This window comes from Trichechus manatus, unplaced genomic scaffold (genome assembly GCF_000243295.1).
Source record: "Trichechus manatus latirostris isolate Lorelei unplaced genomic scaffold, TriManLat1.0 scaffold00039, whole genome shotgun sequence".
Lineage (NCBI taxonomy): Eukaryota > Metazoa > Chordata > Mammalia > Sirenia > Trichechidae > Trichechus > Trichechus manatus.
In genome coordinates, this window is record NW_004443975.1 from 3,143,695 (window position 1) to 3,163,314 (window position 19,620).

At 38.6% G+C, this 19,620-nt stretch overlaps 1 protein-coding gene and 1 pseudogene across 1 annotated transcript in view; both read left to right on the forward strand.

Moving 5' to 3' along the window:
- WDR64 (WD repeat domain 64) overlaps positions 1–19,620 on the forward strand; it is a 156,098-nt gene that overhangs the window by 40,243 nt on the left and 96,235 nt on the right. Inside the window, exons 7-8 of the mRNA XM_004375854.2 lie at positions 3,842–3,976; positions 16,461–16,540. Coding sequence (XP_004375911.1) covers positions 3,842–3,976; positions 16,461–16,540 — 215 coding nt within the window. The remainder of the gene's footprint in view (positions 1–3,841; positions 3,977–16,460; positions 16,541–19,620) is intronic.
- Positions 18,382–19,560, forward strand: LOC105756246 (40S ribosomal protein S12 pseudogene; annotated as a pseudogene).

A 19,620-nucleotide genomic window follows, 5' to 3' on the forward strand; every position in this document is an offset into this window, starting at 1 on the left:
ATCTAGGTCAACTGGCATAACAAAGGTTATTAAGAAAACGTTCTGCATCCTACTTTGGTGAGTGGCGTCTGGGGTCTTAAAAGCTTGCAAGCGACCATCTAAGATGCATCAATTGGTCCCATCCACCTGGAGTAAAGGAGAATGAAGAACACCAAAGACACAAGGAAAGTAGTAGCCAAAGAGACAGAATGGGCCACATAAACAGAGACTTCATCAGCCTGAGACCAGAAGAACTAGATGGTGCCTGGCTACCACCAATGACTGCCCTGATAGGGAACACAACAGAGAGTCCCAGATGGAGCAGGAGAAAGGTGGGGTGCAGAACTCAAATTCTAGTAAGAAGACCAGACTTAATGGTCTAACTGAGACTGGAGGAACCCTGGAAAGCATGGCCCCTGGATTCTCTATCAGCCCAGAACTAAAACAATTTCCGAGGGTAACTCTTCAGACAGGGATTGGACTGGACTGTGGGACATAAAGTGATACTTGTGAGGAGTGTGCCTCTTAGCTCAAGTAGATGCAAAAGACTAAATGGGCAGCATCTGTCCGGAGGTGAGATGGGAAGGCAGAGAGGGTTAGGAGCTGGTTGAATAGACATGGGGAATCAGAGGTGGAAAGGAGGACTATGCTGTCACAGTATGGGAAGAGCAATTAGAGTCACATAACAATGTATGTATAAATTTTTGTACGGGAACAAAATAAAAAAAAAAAAAGAAGATGCCCCTGAAATGCACATTCTCATATATGGTTGTTGGTGGAAGTGTGAGTTGGATCAACTTTTCTGGAAAGCAATTTGAGAAGATCCATCACATGCCTTAATAAATTTCCCATTATAACTCCCCTAGGAATCTGTGCTAATGATCTAATCAGACATCTATTAAAAAATATATGGATATGTATGGTCATCACAGCATTATTTCTAATAGTGCCCCAAAATAGGGGAATGGTTAGGTATTATTCATTGAATCATTTCAATAATTTGGATATTATATAAACATATAATATAAATGATATACATGTATATTTATATATTTTATAAAAATATTCACACACATATAATTTATATATAAAATATACTTTTGTCTGACTCCTAAAGAATATTGAAGATGCTCCTAAAAAATATTTAAGGTAGCATATGTGCTCAGTAAATTATAGCATGACTATATTATGGAATGCTATGAACCCAATTAAAATTATGTTTTTGAAAAATATTTTAAAATATGGAAAAATGTTTATAAGGCTAAATAAAAAAGAAAACATTGTTAGTTTTATTTCTTCTATGTGCATATGAATCCAGTTTTATAAGAAATGCCTACATACGTACATGTGTGTAAATATATGTGTAAGTGTGGAACCCTTTTACAGTAAACAGTTTGGCCTTCGATCCTGGTTCCTGAGAGCCAGATCACTCCTGAGGCCAATGAGTGGGGGCCTGACGTGACCAGAAGGGATCACTTGGGGGCCGGATGCTGACTAAGCCTCAGGAAGCATGATGTAATCTATCATGGCCACTGTGGTGAGGCCAGTAAAAGAGCTTCCTGGGTGGTGAGAGCAAACATCTGCTCTCAGGAGGGTAAGCATGTCCCCTGGGGGCATGGGAGTTCTGCACTAAGACCCCACCTGGACCTCACCCTTTGTGTTTGTATCCTCTTTTCTGATAGATTACAAACCACCCCTTTCCCTGAAGTTTGTGAATAGTATCAATGAATTATTGGACCTAGGAAACAAATAAGGATGAGTAAGAAATGGCTGCACAGGCAGCTGGGGTCTGAACTGACTAGGGAAGGGAAGCTGAGATTTCCCTGGACTGGTTTAATATAATTAGCACAGCAAGCAGGATTAGCTAGAGAGAACCCTGACTGCTCTCTCTCTATGTATGTGTGTGTGTATTCCTACTTAGAAAAGGACTGAGTGTAAATGTTCCAAAATGCCTCCCTATGGGACTTCATAGAGGTGATTTTTATTTTCTTTTTTATGAATTTTGTACAATGAGCTTTATATATATATATATAATGAAAAAACAAACTTAAAAAAATACAGCATGTGTACTTTGTCATTAATGTAGCAAATATTTCATCCCAGGGTTAGAATATGCCATTTAAAAAGCTCATTACAATTGTTATTACAATGGAATTAAGTCTAGCCCCATTTCTGGAACCCTGGAATGATATAATAATTAACTATTTGGCTTCATTTTCCATCCTTCACACATAAGCAGATTTACTTAGTCTCACCAAAGTATTAGCCTCTAATGGGGTACTTTCCCAATATTGATGTGCTGTTCTCTATAACATCAAGCATTTCATTCTAATTATGATATGCTCTAAGAATAGATACTGAGATATTAATCTTCTTTTTACTGCAATGTGTGCCACCTGTCAGAAAATTCCATAGGCTCTTTTTCACTCCATTTCCATCAGATGGATGTGTCAAAATGAGATTTGAGGAATCTGATGAATTTGAGGAATCTGTGTATAGTTAAGTGTATGTTAATTCACATTAGTTCTTGTAGCTGGTTATTTAGAATTATGTAAATGATTCAAATTATTTGAGGCTGAGGCATATATAGGCTGGGTGCTGTGGCATTTTCTTACACCAAGAGATCTTCAAACCTGGAAGAATGAAAAGCATTAAGGCCAAAGGGGAAGTCAAATTCTGGAGCCATTATAAAATTTTCCAGAAGTTGACATCAGCACAATTAATTCATGTTAAATGGGTGTGGTGTGGTTAGAAAACACTGGTATGAAAAACATTGTACAAATTAAAGAAAGAGGTAGCCAGTTTCTAGAGTCCAAAACTAAATACAATCTGGCAAAGGAAAAAAAAAAAAAAACTCTCTCTTAACTCTACTTAATTGCATATTGTAGAAATTTCCTGCAATGAGTTGTGAGCATATCTTCCTCAACTGGAATCCAAGCTCCTTTGATGTAGGAATTTTACCTTAATCATCTTTATGTCCTTGGTACCTTAGATATGGCAAGTGCTCAATAGATGTTGGTGAATGAGGAAATAAATGTACCATTATACATGAGTAAATATAATACCATGAAGATGGCTACTTTCAGGTTCAGACAAGAGTTTTGAGGCAGAGGGGGTGCCTTCTAACCCTAAGCCTTTCACTCAAATGTCATATGAACTGATGGGCAACTCCCTGACAAAAAATATGAAGGCTATTTTAGCCTCATCTTCACTAATAATCTGGGATTATAAATTTCCCAGTTCTCCACTTTTGAGAGTATTTGAATGAATGGACTCATGAGATATAAAATAACATGAAACAGAGCCCTTCATTGGGGTGATCAGAATTTTTTCAGTAAAGTAAGGCTAATAGTAGGTACTTGGGTGGTACAAATGGTTTGTACTTGGCTGCTAACTGAAAGGTTAATGGTTAAAATCCACCCAGTGGTGCCACGGAAGAAAGGCCTAGAGCTTTACTTCTGAAAGGTCACAGCCATTGAAAACCCTATTGAGCATAATGGTACTCTGACACACATAAGGTCTCCATGAGTTGGAATTGGCTCGATGGAAATGGGTAAAAAATGCTAATAGTGCCAATATTGGAATGGAATTCTTCCAGATTATTCTTTAATTCTGAATCTATAGTGAAAAATTTGACTATAGTATTTTAAAGTTGTTTTTCCATTTAAATACCCTCCATAATTTATGAAAATTTAGTTAAACAGCTATAATGTGGGATAATACATAGGACTATATTATACATTCAGGCTTTACAGCAGTTCAGAGTTGCGATTAATTTAAAGTCAAAATGAAACACCAAACAGAAACTCACTAATATGTTTGTGTGCCTGACATAATCTTTTCTTCTGTTTTTAATTCTCAGTGTTAAAAGGAAACTGCATAATGACTGGGTTATGAAAATTAGATATCTGCCAGCTCTGAATTGCTTCGGATCCTGCTCCTTAGATAGTGTTCACTCATTGGTTTTGGATTCCTTGAAGAGACTTGAGGATAATTCGTGAGTAGAAGAGTTTACCTGCATCATGAACAGTCTGTGCCTTTCAGAAGTTTCACAGTGATAAGCCCATGGCAGCCTGGGAGCTTTCTTTCAAACTGGTTTTCAGAAGAATCAGGTGTTAAAACTATTCCATTTACTGGACAAGGTTCATTAGATTTTCAGGAGAAATTTGAAAGTTACTCATGCAAGATTGAATATGATATTGTCTCCAAACAGCAATTTTGCTTATTGATTGTTGATTGCTACAATTTGTTAAAATAAATCAAAGCAGACATTATCTATACCTATATTTGCCAAATATAGTGCTATTTGGTAAAATTTAATATCATTCTTAGAGGTCAGTTGGCTAATAAGCTGTGACTACCTGCAGCACAATCATCATGCTCCATGTATAGTACACAAGATGACTTTCTTATAGAAAGGTGAATTTGAATGTTGTGCAGTCTTATTTTTGATCTGGTTAAATATTTATTAATAACTGGAAAACAGCTACTTACTGTATTTTAACTTTTAGTTTTAATAATGATTTTCTATACATGCTACAACATGGATAAACTATTAGGCTAAGTAATAGAAGCCAGACACAAAAGGCTGCATATTGTATGATTCTATTTATATGAAATGTCCAGAGAAGGCAAATTAATACACGCAGAGTAGATTGGTGGTTGCCTAGGACTGGCGGTGGGAGCAGGGATTCACTGCAAGTGGGCACATGAAAATGTTCTAAAACTGTATTGTGGTGATTGTTACATGATGCTATACATTTGCTAAAAATCATTGAATTGAACACTTACAATGGGTGAATTTTATGGTATAACTTACATACCATAAAATAATGTGGTCTTTAACAATGTTGAACCATAAACAAGAATAGACTTGTTGCAATAACAGGCAGCAGCAATCATATTACTCAAGCTTTGTTGTAAGAATGAGCATAAATCTATCTAAAGTACTATGGTTAAAACAATACTGCAAGACCGAACAGTGACTTAATTCCATTCTTAAAATTATTTTCTCAATCTTTATTTTTTTCTGAACATCAGCTTTTCCATGTAAAGAATGGGTAAGTTGGGATGAGATTGAATCTTAGCTAGAGGACTTGGCTTTTTTTTCTTTACATTTTGGTACAACTAAAGAAGTACTAGGAAAAATGATGAATGGTCTATCTGACAGCAATACACAAATGCTGCCTCCTAGGTTCTCCTGAGTTTGGTGAAATTCATAAAAAATGGGAAAAAAAGATAATCTCTACACATAAAGAGCTAGAATTTCTTTAAATTATAATGTTTTTATTTTAAGCAATGGAATAAAAGTATTAGAAGTTTAATGGAAGAATGGAATATCACATCTCTAAGATGACTGCCTTACATTTTCTTGAAAACTGAAGTCTTTATGAAAGATCTGTATTTTTCCTTCATTTAGAAAAAGATGAAAATGTTTATTTTTGTGTGTAACATATTGCACTGAGAAATGTATTAAAAACTTATAAAAATTCCTTTCACAGTTCATTAAAAACAGTTTTATTTCTTGACACCAGAACTTCTGATTCCACAAATATCATTTATATGGCATAATTAGTTGCAGAGTTTCATTTAGTTTCTGTAACATAATTAACGCTAGTGATTATATCACTGGCATTTTAAAGGAGTACATTTCTGAAACGTTTAATTAAGAAATAGATGCAACTTTATTTCCAATTTGATTTTATACTACACTGACAATTCATGATATATTTATAACCATAAAGAAACATTCTAAAGACATATGCAAATGTATGCTTATGCCCTTGTGGTCCAACAACCAAAAAAACCATTGTCATCGAGTCAATTCCAACTTATAGTGATCATATAGGGCAGAGTAGAACTGCCCCATAGGGTACCAGGGAGTGGCTGGTGGATTTGAACTGCCGACCTTTTGGTTAGCAGCCAAATGCTTGACCACTGCACCACCAGGGCTCCTACAAATCCCCAATGGGATATTAAACATTTACCAGCACACTATTGCATAAGATGATTATAAACAATGCAAAGCAGAGCATCTTAAAGATCTATGGTATGGTTTAGGATTATAGGCATAATAGGAGTTCAGAAAAGGGAGTGATAAATGATAGTCCTCTAGCAAGCCCATAGAAATAAGAACAAGAAGTTTTATATAAAATCTTACAAAAGGGGCTATAAAAATAAATCTGGTAGTGATTTCATTAAACAAGTTATAGCAACCACAATAAGCATACCAAGTGTGCATTTTGATGAAGTAGTATTTCTTCCTTCTTAAAGATTAGCTTTACATTGGTGCATTTAGCTTCCTATTGTCAGTGCTAACATTATAAAATAGAAATCAGAAGGTTAGTCTGAACTGACTAATATTAACAGGCCCTAGGACTTTTCAGAAACTCCAGTAGCCCTCTCTCTGACTTTTCTGTTTCACTTTATGAACTCTTAGAAGCTCTAATTCCCACTACCCCTACCTGTTGCCATCCCAACTCACCAGGGCTCCTCTACACCTACACCTACCCTTACATGGTGGTGTTCTCTAGAGTTCTGAACTTAGCCAATTTTTCTTCTCACTTTCTTTTCTCTTCTTGGGTGATTTTTTATCTTCTCCAGCACACTTATATGCTGACAGAAACTAACCTATCTTGATTTTCTGATTTATGTATACCTATTCAGCATCTCCATATGGATATCTCACAGCCACTCAATATGACCATAAGTAACCTTATCAACTTCCCCCACCCCTAAATCTATTCCTTCTATAGTATTTTTATTTTGGTTAGTGGCACTATGATCCATCCAGTCACCCCAGCTGGAAACCTGGCAATCTCTCATGACTCCTTCCTCTCCCTCAACCCCCACAAGCAGTCACCAAATGTATCTATATTGCCGCATAAATACTTGTTGAATGTGTCCTATTCTCTCTATCTCTATCCCCCCTAAGCTCTTATCTCCAATTGGCCTCTTGCCTCAATTTTATCCCTAGCAAATCTATCATACATTAATGTTTCAGAGTATTCTCCAGAAAAGGATATCCATCTCAATACCGTTCATATTTTTCTATCCCCTACACACAATGACTTCTGTGATGTGACACCTGAGGCCTCTTCACCTCATCTCCTTCACGGTCCTTCACTACCTTGTGCTTAACTTCCTGTAACTCTAGACTTCTTGCTGCTCGCTGGATACCCCATGCTGGGACTTTATACATACTTGGTTCCTGAAATACTCTCCTCACTCTTCCTCTCACTTCTTTCACTGCCTCAAATTGCACATTTCTTTAAGGCTTACCTGATATCTCCTCTTCTAGAGAGTTTTTCTGACCTTTCCCCAGTATCTCCTTCCACCCAGAGTGGATTAGATACCCTTTGCATGCCTCAGTCTTTGTATTTATTGAATTTTAATTATGCTTAAGGGCGTGTCTCTCCAAGACACTAAGCTTGTTGAGGGTTATTAATACAACTTTCTTATTGTCCCATAATTTGAACAAAACTACATAGATGACTCTGAAAGAAGCACGAGAGCAGGAGTCTGATAGTCACTTGTTTAACAAATACTTATTGGTAAATTACCACATTTGAGGCACTTTACTTGCTGTTGGTAATTTAAAGATGAATAAAACTAGGTCCTTGATCTTATATCTAATGAGAGAGAAATGTAAATAGATGATTGCCACGGAGAGTAGTAAGTGCCATGATAGAAATATAAGGAAGGAGAGTATGAGAGTAGAAGAAAGGACTTAGAGCATCTTAAGGTACGGTTGTAGAGGTAAGAAAAATTGGGGAAGGTTCCTGGAGAAGGTGTCATCCATGCTGAGTTTTGAAGAACTGATAAGAGTTAGCCAGGCAAAATAATAGAGTGGGAGTAGAGTGGATAAATAGCCATATTAAAGAAGTGGCATTTGCAAAGGCTTAGAAGTGAAAAAAGAAGATGGTGCATTCTAGAAACTACAAATGGTTCTATATGATTGGGATCAGAGGAGAAGAGAGTTGGGGAAGATGAGATTAGACAGGCCAGATGTGAAAACTCTGTATAACATGCTGAAGAGTTGGGATTTTGACTTGAACGCTATAGAAGACTGTGATTTAAATAGGAGAATGATAAAATATGTGTTTTTGACAGATCACCCTAGCAGCTGGGTGTAGAATGGACTGTGGAAGGACAAGCTGGCAATACTTTAGAAGAGAAATGATGAGAATTTGAACTTAACCAATGGAAGTAGGGATGCAGAGAAAATATATTCCTACAGAATTTATAAGGATTGGTGACCTGCCAGATAAAGGAATGCAGGAGAGCGGAATCTAAGTTTCATTTTTTTTCATTCTCAACAATATTTATTGCATGCCTATTATATACCAAAAACTGTTCTAAGCAGTAATACAGTGATATACAAAATAGACATACTCCTTGCCCTCATGAAGCTTACATGCTAGTGGAAGAGATAGATAATAAACGCTTAATCAAATAAATAATACAAATTTAGGTATGTGCTGAAAATGAAGCAGATGAGAGGGTAAAGAGGACGGGAGGCTGTGTTTTTGATAGGATGGTCAGGAGACACTGCTCTGAGGAGGCAACATCTGAGCAGAGATCTGAATGGAATAAAAAATCATATCTTGCAAAGATCCAGGAGAAGAACACTACAGCAGCAGATGGTTGCCACGCTGCTGGCGTGGAGGACTGTTTGCATGGTTGTGCTATTTACTAGGATAGCGAGAATATAAGCGCGGAGTAGGCTCTGCGGGGGGAGATGATGAGTTCTGTCTGTTCCACCAGTTACTCATTGACTGTGTGGTCTTGGGCATGCCACCATTTAACTTATTTGAACCTCATTAACCTCATGTATGAACGGAAATTATACTAACTTTCTTACCTCACTGGATTTTTGTCGTGCTCAAATGAGCTGATGTGGGTGAAGGTATATTATTATACCCTAGTAGTCATTTGAGAAAGGGTTTTTAGAGAACACATTGACCTGCAGCTGCTGTCAAAATCCATGATAATAATAAATGCTCCAAAAACTGGAGGAAAGAAAAGACTCTAGTCTTTTCCACTGGGAACAGATGGTACAAATATTCCCTTTTCCAAGCCATAGGATCTGACTGCCAATCAAGTGGTGAATTTTTTGTCAGGTTTAAAATGATACAATACTCTTATTGATATCCTTCAATCTGGTATCTTCTTCTCATTAGGGGAACTATGCTCATTACTAGCATGACCCTACACTAATCCAATTTTTATTTTATTGGTGGAGTAATCTCCTGGGCAGTTAGTCAGATCCTCGCATGGTCCCTTATTTTATTTAATTCTCTTTTATCCTTGGACCCCATCCTCTCCCCGACACACCTACAGACAATCATTCTGCTGGACTTGATATATCTTTTTCTGCTTCCTTCAAAATGTGTATTTTGTCTGTGTTTGTAGGTATTTTTAATTTATATGATGCTATTGTAGGGAATTCAAAGTCCTAATCTCCGTTAGTAAGGAGCCCTGGTGATGCAATGGTTAAGTGCTTGGCTGCTAACTGAGAGGTCCATAGATCGAACCCACCAGCTGCCTGGGGCAAGAAAAAACCTGGTGATCTGCTCCCATAAAGATTTCAGCCTTGGAAACCCTATGGGGCAGTTCTACTCTGTCCTGCAGGGTCGCTATGAGTCTGAATTGACTTGACAGCACACAACCAACAATAACAACACTCTCCATAGAGTCCATTTGGTCCCTAGTAGATGTAAACACTTAGATTATTTAGATGTTTTTGTTTTTTAAACTAGCAGTATTTTCTGATTTTTGCTGTAAAGGACATTTATTTTGCAAGAGTCAGGAGTTTATCCTTGAGCCCAATTCATTGTATTTGGGCTTCCTAGTATTTACTGACCCTCCTGGAATCTGGTTGGTGATACATACAGCCCAGAGGGAGTCAGGAAACTGTGAGATAAAAATACTTGACAACCTCAGCAAACAGTGATCATTGATCTGTTCAGTCAGGTTCTGGCTGAGATTTTCAACTCCTCTCTCACTTGTGCCACTCTCCTTCTAAATATAGAAGCTGAAAAGATTTCTCAAGTGATACGGTGTAATCATGTCTTCCTGAAATTACCTCTGCCATTGGAGAGTCCTCTCAACAGAAGAAAAGTCAGGTCCATTCCATCCCTAGATTCAACAGATGCCTATTTCTGCAATTTCCTATAATGAGCCTTAAGTTGAGCCAGATAAAACTGCATTTACACAAATACATAATTGGTCAGCTGTTAAAATGGGAGCCAGAACAGCTCCCAAAAGGCACGAAAAAACTCCTCTTTAAACAATTTCCATCTCTGAAATGATTACCATTCTGGTTACAATTTTTTCTGGCAATTTCACAAATGGAGTTTTGCACCAGTAAGGAAATGAACATCTGCAATTAATTATGCCATGTTAAGCATGTTAGCCTGTTGCTAGACATAAGTTGAAACTTTAACCCTTTGATAGCTTGTCAATTCCCAAGAGATGAGCAGCTAACTACTTGGCATTACTTCTTATCAGTTACCCAACTAGAAGCAAGATTATTATATGAAAACAGTATAGTACCCCTCAGTAGAGTTGCTATGGAGTCAGATAGAACAGGTTTTCATCCTAGCACTCAAGCTCTGTGACCACTGAACACATTACCATTAGCTTTTCTTAGCCTCAGTATTCTCATCTTCAAATGGGAAAGAATATATTTACACCTTACAGTCTTATTATGAAAAATAACTAAGTTACTTCATGTAAAGTGCCTGGCTTAATGCCTGGAAAATAGGTAATGCTCCATAAATGTTAGTTCCTGTCATTGTTACCCTAACAAAGATCTTGAAAAACATCAAAATAGAATTTTAATACTGTGGAGAAGAGGTGGAGCTATCGTAGACCTGCACTGGTTTGGGCGTCTTGTTCCTGCAGCTATAAGCTAAGTCTAGTCTGCAAGCTAACAGTGGGCTGTATGAGAACACAGCCACAGTTACTCGTTTTTGTATTGTCTATGCCATTGTGCTACAGCGACAGAGCTGAGTAGTTCCAACAAAAGGGACTGTCTGTCAACTAAATAAAATATTTGTTATCTAGTCCTTTCCAGAAAAAAAAAATTCCAACCTCTGATCTAAAAAAACCAGTTGCCGTCGACTTGCTTCCAACTCATGGCAACTCCATGTGTTGCAGGGCTGAACTGCTCCATAGGGTTTTGAAGGCTGTGGCCTTTCAGAAGTAGATTGCCAGGCCTTTCTTCCAAGGCACCTCTGGGTGGGTTCAAACCGCCAGCTTCTCAGTGAGTAGTCTAGCACTTAACCAGCACTCCTAACTTCTGATCTAGAGGTTGCTATTACACCCTGCCTTGCCTCTTGGAAATAGGCGCAATATGGATCAAAAACAGGCAATAATCCAGAGTGAGGGCACTTTATAAAAATACCTTTACCTGAGGAACTTAGAAATTTCTTACCTCTTAACCTGTTGCCATTGAGTGGATTCCAACTCATAGCAGCCCTATAGGACAGTGTAGAACTGCCCCATAGGGTTTCCAAGGATGTAATCTTTACAAAAGCAGATTGTCATATCTTTCTCCCATGGAGCAGATGGTGGGTTCAAACCACTGAACTTTTGGTTAACCACTGCGCCACCAGGGCTCACTTCTTACATCATAAAGAAGAAAATATAAATGACTTCTTTGTCCCCTACCCTCACTCCCTGTCAACTACCCCCACCTCCAAGGGGAGAGAAGCCAGGACACCGCTTGTTTAATGGCCCCTCTTCTTTAGCAATCCCACAATTCCCATGGACTGCCTTAATGGTCTCTAGAGCCATCTTCCATTCAGTAAACAACCCCAATCATGTAACATATGTGCCCCTGAGCGGCCATCTCTTTACCTTCCATCTGATTATCCTGCTTCCCTCTTCACATCAGAGTTCACGAATTCATGTAACCACAGGAGAGAAAACTGATATGAAGTATGCTGTTATTCAGGCAGAGTTTTTTGAGAGTAGTGATTTTTCCCATTTTGAAGAAAGAAAGTGTTAGAACATGTTTCTTTTTCAAAAGTAATATAATTGAAGATCTCAGGGGTACCAGGGAAAAATTCAGAGGGAATTTCCCAGAATTAATGCATTTCTTTTCTGTGGGACTTGGAAGTGTTTATTGTCAAGCAGGCATTTCTCCCTTAAGGATATTCAAATACTTATTGGGAGCCTTCTATGTTGAAAGTATTGTTATCTGCATTTTATTTTTTTTATGGAATGAACATGTGGGCCAGCATTTTACATGAGACTTTGAGTCTGGTTCCACCCTGCTGTGGGTGATGTTTACAGGTGAGGCTCAGCAAGACACCCTGCATAGGGAGTATAGTGTAGAGGACCTTGGCTCAAGACCAAGCTCCAGACCAAGTGCCTCACTGTAAGATATACGTGAAAGCACTCTTTTTTTTTTTTTAACCTCTTAATTGCGGTGAAATATATAACAAAACATTTTCTATCTCATGAAAACACTCCAAACATGTGAAATGCTATAGAAATACTAGTTAATATTATGATGATAGATTTCTCACAAAGTGTTTGATTTTTTTACAACACTCTATTAGGTACTTAACAGAATAAGGGGATACTGCATGGTTTAAAATTAGGAAAGGTGTGCATCAGGGTTGTATCCTTTCACCATATTTATTCAATCTGTGTGCTGAGCAAATAACCCAAGAAGCTGGACTATATGAAGAACATGGCAGTAGGATTAGAAGAAAACTCATTAACAACCTGTGATATGCCGATGACACAACCTTGCTTGCTGAAAGTGAAGAGGACTTGAAGCACTTACTGATGAAGATCAAAAACTACAGCCTTCAGTATGGATTACATCTCAATATAAAGAAAACAAAAATCCTCACAACTAGACCAATAAGCTGCATCATGGTAAACGGAGAAAGTATTGAAGTTGTCAAGGATTTCATTTTACTTGAATCCACAACCAATGCCCATAGAAGCAAGAAATAAAACAACACATTACATTGGGCAAATCTTCTGCAAAAGACCTCTTAAAGTGTTAAAAAGCAAAGATGTCACTTTGAGGACTAAGGTGTACCTGACCCAAGCCATGGTATTTTCAATTGCCTCATATGTATGCGAAAGCTAGACAATGAATAAGGAAGACCGAAGAAGAATCAATGCTTTAGATGGTGTTGGCAAAGAGTATTGAGTATATTATGGACTGCCAGAAGAACAAAGAAATCTGTTGGAAGAAGTACAGCCAGAATGTTCCTTAGAAGAAAGGTTGGCTAGACTTCGTCTTACATACTTTGGACATGTTATCAGAGGGGACCAGTCCCTGAAGAAGGACATCATGCTTGGTAAAATAGAGGGTCAGCAAAAAAGCAGAAGACCCTCAATAAGGAGGATTGACACAGTGGCTGCAACAATGGGCTTAAACATAGCAACAATTGTGAGGATGGCGTAGGGCCAGGCAGTGTTTCGTTCTGTTGTACATAGGGTCACTATGAGTCAGAACTGACTTGACAGCACCTAACAACAATAGCATGTACTTGTTAGAGTAAGATAGACCTAGTGACAGAATAAAAAAAGCTGTTCCAGAATACACATCTGGATATGTGTATGAAATATCTGTGAAAAGCAGTTAACCTTTCAATTTTCTTTTTCCAAATTAACACTGGTTATATACACCTTTCTAGTTGAAATAGGCTTTATTTAAAGGTGCAATTTTTGTCTGATACGAGAAAAAAGTTAAAACATTTTCTATGACCCTAAAAGTCAAATTTTTTTCAGATTTTAAAAGAAATGAAAACACTTTTGTGGTCCCTAAAAGTCCTATGGACCCTGGGAACTGTGCCTGCCATGTTTAATGGACAAGCAGGCCATGGCTGGAGGAACCTATGACAATAGGTCAAGGCTGCAGTTACACAATCACTGTCCAGGGCAGCATGTCTGTGTGAATTTCCCGCGGGCCATAGGAGTTAACTTATCTGGAGCCATCCTAATGAGCACTAACCCAGGAGGACTCCCTGCCAGGGCAAGGTGATACAGTAAGAGTCTATGTTTCAAGATAAGGATGGAAGAAAATAATGCTATTCCCATTTGTACCCCATTAAATCCAGCTCATTCAATCAACCAGCTACAGTTTCAAAATGTGCCATTTACAAAACTGTAACTGAGTCACCAGTTAGAACTTTCTACTTCTTATCTGGGATATTTAAACATTTCAATATTGCAAACTCTGAGTTGAGATTTATGTTACTAAATTAGAGCTTCTTTTTCATGAGCTTTGAGTAACATCACTTGAACAAAATAAGACTGAGTTTACCTTTGCATTGGCTCGTCAGAAAGATTACTGCTATAAGCTGGATTTAAATTACTTAGAAGAAAAAATATTTAAAAATATTTTATAAGTGTCTTTTTTTTATAAGTGTCTTCCTCTATTTAGTAAAACTTCCTACTTAGAAACGAATTTGGCTACTTTGTGTTAGTTTTTCACTAAAAACAATAAAACTAATTCCCCTACCCATGATCATTCTTACTAATAAAAACTGGAAATTTTGTCCAAATTATTGATATTTTATGGTAGTGTGTATTTTTTTAAATATAGGAGGCATCTCATTCAGAGGTGGCAAACTAGTGGCTCTTGAGCTAAACGCAACCTGCAAAATATGTTTGGTTTGGCAGGGTTTGGGGGCCCTTTGTTTGACCTTGTATTTGCTTGTTTGGTGAGCTTGCATTCCCTCTTGTTAAACAATGGCTGGTGCTGGGCCTGGGGTCCCCGTTTTCATGAGGCATGTACTCTCAGTTCAACTCCACCCTCTTCACTCGCTAGTGTTTTATACATAACTCACTTCACCCATTTAGTTTACCTACCTGGCTCCTTAGACGTTTGAGTTTGTGACCCTTAACTGATGAACACTCTCACTTCTGGTATCATAGTTCACTGAAGTATTCTTTATAGCAACTTTAAGCATATAGTCAACATTCCGTAAATGTTTGCTTACTGACTGACTGAGGATCTACTGAGTATGCTCTAAAAACTCCTTCTTTCACAGGTCTTGCTGGGGAATTTCCCTCCCTTGATTATTTCTCTTTCGGAGCGTACATTTATCCCACAATCCCCTCTCCCTAACTTCTTTACCACCACCAGACCTTCTTTGGTATGGAAAACAAATATTTTAGCAATCTTAGATAAGGCAGAAACAACTTTCCAAACATTACTGCCCTTAAGTCTTTCCAATATGGAAATTCTATAGCCAACAACCTTCCCAAAATTCTTAAATCTAGACCTCTTTCTCCCACAATCCACCAGCCTGTTCTGATTTCACGTCTTCCTTCACACCTAATGCTACATTACTACCCAGAAAGTACAACCAGTTATTAGAGGCCTTGTTCATGTACCCTAGTCCCAACTCTGGGCCCATTTCAAATGCTTGTGCAGGATATACACCCTACAGCTCTGGGACACCATTCAAGTAGACTATGTGGTGGCCCTGCTTGACCTCTCCCCAGCCACAGCTATGAAGGAGGCATAAAGCCTAAGATCTTCAAAGTGAAAGAAGCTAGGTAGATCATATCTAATCCTTGATTTTATAAATGGGGAAACTACAGCTCAGAAAGATTAAGTGACTTCTCTAAAGTTATATATTTAGCAATAGAACACAACAAGAATCCAGGCCTTCTGACCTCAAATCCCGGACACATTCTAAGTCACATCACCTGTTGACCCTTCAATTCCCTGTTATACTCCACCCACTTGATGGCAGGGCCTGTGCAGAAGTCTGCCCATCCCCAGTTCTTCCTCTTACTGGTCTCCCTGTGGAAAGAACCAACACGCGTTCTCAGTTTCTTTACTTACTAAATGAGGATAATGATAATATTTACCTCAGAGACTAGCAATGGTTGAAACCTGTTACTGCTCTGACCAGATCAGGTTAATGGGAGGAAATAGGATTATTGTGAAAGAGGGACCACCAAGGAGAAATTAGCAGTTTATTGCTGTAGTTCTGTGAGAGAGGATGGAGGGTGGAACCGAGATATTGCAGTGGAAAAGGGAAAACGCGGTCAGATTTCAGATCTATTTTAGAGGTTAAATCGACAGGACTTGACAGCAGGTTGGACGTGGACAGTGAAAGAGGAGGGTGTCCAAATGTGTTTTGGGTATTGTGTGCTACCAGATGGACTCTTTAGCCGCCCAATATCCTTTCTGGATTAAGACCTGATAGATCTCTTCCCATCCTCACCACCAACACAACCACAACCCCAGGGTGGGAGATTGGACTTATTTGTTTTTTAAACAGAAACAATAAGTGTTGTACTAATGTAACCACATTATGGATTAAATAGACTTCTGTGAGTTAGTGAGGACTTAATCATTCCTTATTTTCTTTGGGCAAATGGATTTTAAAACTTAGAAGTGAACCTATTGAACATAACCTATTTATAATTTGGAATTAGTTTTAGAAAGAAAAAATACACAAGTTTTACATCTAATTTGTATTTTCCAGACCTGTCAGAGAGTTTTCCATGCCAAGAGGAGCAAATACTTTTTGTTACTGTTCAAAAGCAAACGTGATTGTGACTGGAGGTAAGATCACAGTTCATGTTTTAGAGATTTTATGCTTTGCAAACAGTGCTCTCCTTGATTAACATATTGATTTTAACAAAGTTATAGAATTCACTGCTAGGACAAACATTTTGCCAGTTGCTGTTGAGTTGACTTTGACTCATAGCGACCCCATGCGTGTCAAAGCAGTACTGTGCTCTGCAGGATTTTCGATTGCTAATTTTTTGGAAGTAGATCACCAGGCCTTTCTTTCAAGACACCTCTGGGTGAATCAAACCTCCAACTTTCCAGTTAGCAGCTGAGCATATTAACCATTTGCACAACCAGGGACTCTGGGGCAGACATGAGGGAATTTAAAGATTTGGGTAAAGTCAAATCTGTCAGTCTTTTTCTTTGTGGCTTCTGGATTTGATGACACATTTAGAAAGGCCTTCCTCACTCCAAGAATATATGAAACAAATTCTCTTGTATTTTACTCTGTTTTTATTATTTTGTTTTATATTTTATGTTTAGATCTTTAATCCATTTAGAACTTATTTATATGTGTACAAGCATGAGTTCCTAGCCTAGGCTCTTGTGTAGGCTTTAAAAGACTCTTGGATTCCCTGGAAGTTATAGGACGCGTGTGTATCTGTGTGTGCATGTGTACATTTTTCTGGAAAGAAAGCCAAAGTTTTATCAAATCTCCAAAGGGGACCATGACCACAGAGGTCAAGAGTCAATAGTTTAGACTTAACAGAGAAGAAGGCCAAGGATATAACCTTGAAGAATGCTAACATTGAAGGGGTAAGTAAGGTAGAAGCCAGGAAACAAGGTCATCTGCTGAGAGCAAGGGGAATGATGATGATGTAAGAAGTCTGAGGGGAAAGGTGGAGGGCTGAAATATTCTCTGAGCCTCAGATGCCTCATCTATAATAACGGGGCTCTAATCTGCTAACAGAAAGATTGGTGGTTCAACTCCACCAGCTGCTCTGTGGGAGAAAGATGTGGCAGTCTGCTTCCGTAAAGATTTCTAGCCTTGCAAATCCTATGGGGCAGTTCTACTCTGTCATGTCGGGTTGCTATGAGTCAGAATCTACTCCACGGCACACAACAATAACAATGTAGAGAAATGACTTTGCCCCTAGGCTCTGTAGTTAGACTATCCAGGTACAAATACTGGTTGTCTCACTCCCAAGCTGTGTGGCCTTGGGCAGGTTTTTTAACTCTCTAAGCTTCAATTCTCATCTGTAGAGTGGAGATGACAGTAGTACCTACTCATGAGATTATTGGGAGAAATTAAACTAATTCAAATAAGGCTCTTAGCGTGGTACTTTGCACGTAGGAAACGCGCAATACAAGTTTGCCGATAGTAATACTGACTAACAAAAACAACACCTACTTCATATAGTGGTTTTTAAGATCAATTGAGATGATGTATGCCGGGCATATAGTAGATTCTCACTAAATATCAACTCTATCCATTCACAATGCATAAGAAAAATCACTTTGGAGATGAGTGGAGGTTTTGTTGGGATGAAATGAAATCTGAGATTCCTTTCAGGGACTGTTACAGAAGTCATGAATGAGATAATGAAGGTCTGAATTATCATAGGTGCTATGGAAATAGAAAGAAAAGAGTTAATCTTAGAGACACAGGAAATAAATTCTTCATAAGCCCTGGCAATCTATTGATATTGGGGATTAATAAGAGAGATAGCCAGCTCCAGGTTTGTAAGCTGGGAAAACTGGAGTAATTGTGTTGTGAGTTACATGTAAATTAGGAAGAGGGTGCTTACATAGGAAAGGAAACCAAACCAAAAGTCAATTTCGAGTTTAAAGTCAGGTGTTGATTAGACATTCGGGGGAGACTCCTTCCGATGATGGAAAAAGGTCCAGCTGGAGATGTGGGCTGTTGGTGCTCCCCAGGCCGCCTGCATGTGGGCAAAGACAAGCTCCCAGAAGTTCCTCAAAGAGATCAGGGTCACCTTAAGGGAAACCAAGGGCATGTAGACTTGAAAGATGTAAGTGAGCAAAATGAACAACAACAAATAAACATCAAGAAAATGGCCTAAACTGGAAGTCTGAAAGTTAAAAAAAAAAAAAAAAGAAAAAAGACTTTAAAAGAAGAAGAAGAAAACACTGTCATCAAAAAAAAAAAAAAAAAGTTTCCATCACCACTGAGTTGTGCAGAGGTGGAGGTTTGGCTCCATGGGTAACCCGCTGCACAGTCACAGAAGGCATCTCTGCTGGAGGAGTAAAAATGGACTTCAATTCTGTTTTTCAAGAGGTGTTGAAGACTGCCCTCACCCAGGATGGCCTAGCACGTGGAATTTATGAAGCTGCCAAAACCTTAGACAACTACCAAGCCCATCTTTATGTGCTTGCATCCAATTGTGATGGGGCTATGTATGTTAAGTCGGTAGAGGCCCTTTGTGCTGAATACCAAATCAGCCAGATTAAGGTAGAGGACAACAACAAACTAGCAGAAAGGCTCCCAAACCAAATCAAACTCGTTGCCTTCAAGTCGATTCTGACTCATAATGACCCTATTAGACAGACTAGAACTGCCCCATAGGGTTTCCAAGGCTGTAATCTTTACAGAAGCAGACTACCACATCTTTCTCCAATGGAACAGCTGATGAGTTCGAACCACTGACCTTCTGCTTAGTAACTGAGCACTTTAACCACTGCACCAACAGGGCTCCTTGCAGAATGGGTAGACCTCTGAAAAACTAACATAAATTGTTCTTGTTGTTACGTGCCCTTGAGTTGATTCTGACTCACAGTGACCCCACGTGACAGAGTAGAACTGCCCTATAGGGTTTTCTAGGCTGTAATCTTTATGGAAGCAGATCGCCAGGTCTCTCCCCCACTGAATGGCTGGGTGGGTTCGCGCTACCAACCTTTTGATTAGCCTTGAAGTGCATAACTGTCGCACTACCAGGGCTCACTGGGAAACTCCTTAAGTGATTGGTTGCAGTTGTGTGCTTGTTAAGGACTATGGCAAAGAACCTCAGGCCAAGGATATCCTCCAAGACTATTTCAAATGCAAGCAGTGAGCAGATAAAAAAAACTTGGCTCTCAAAAAAAAAACACACACACACAAAATAATAAATGTA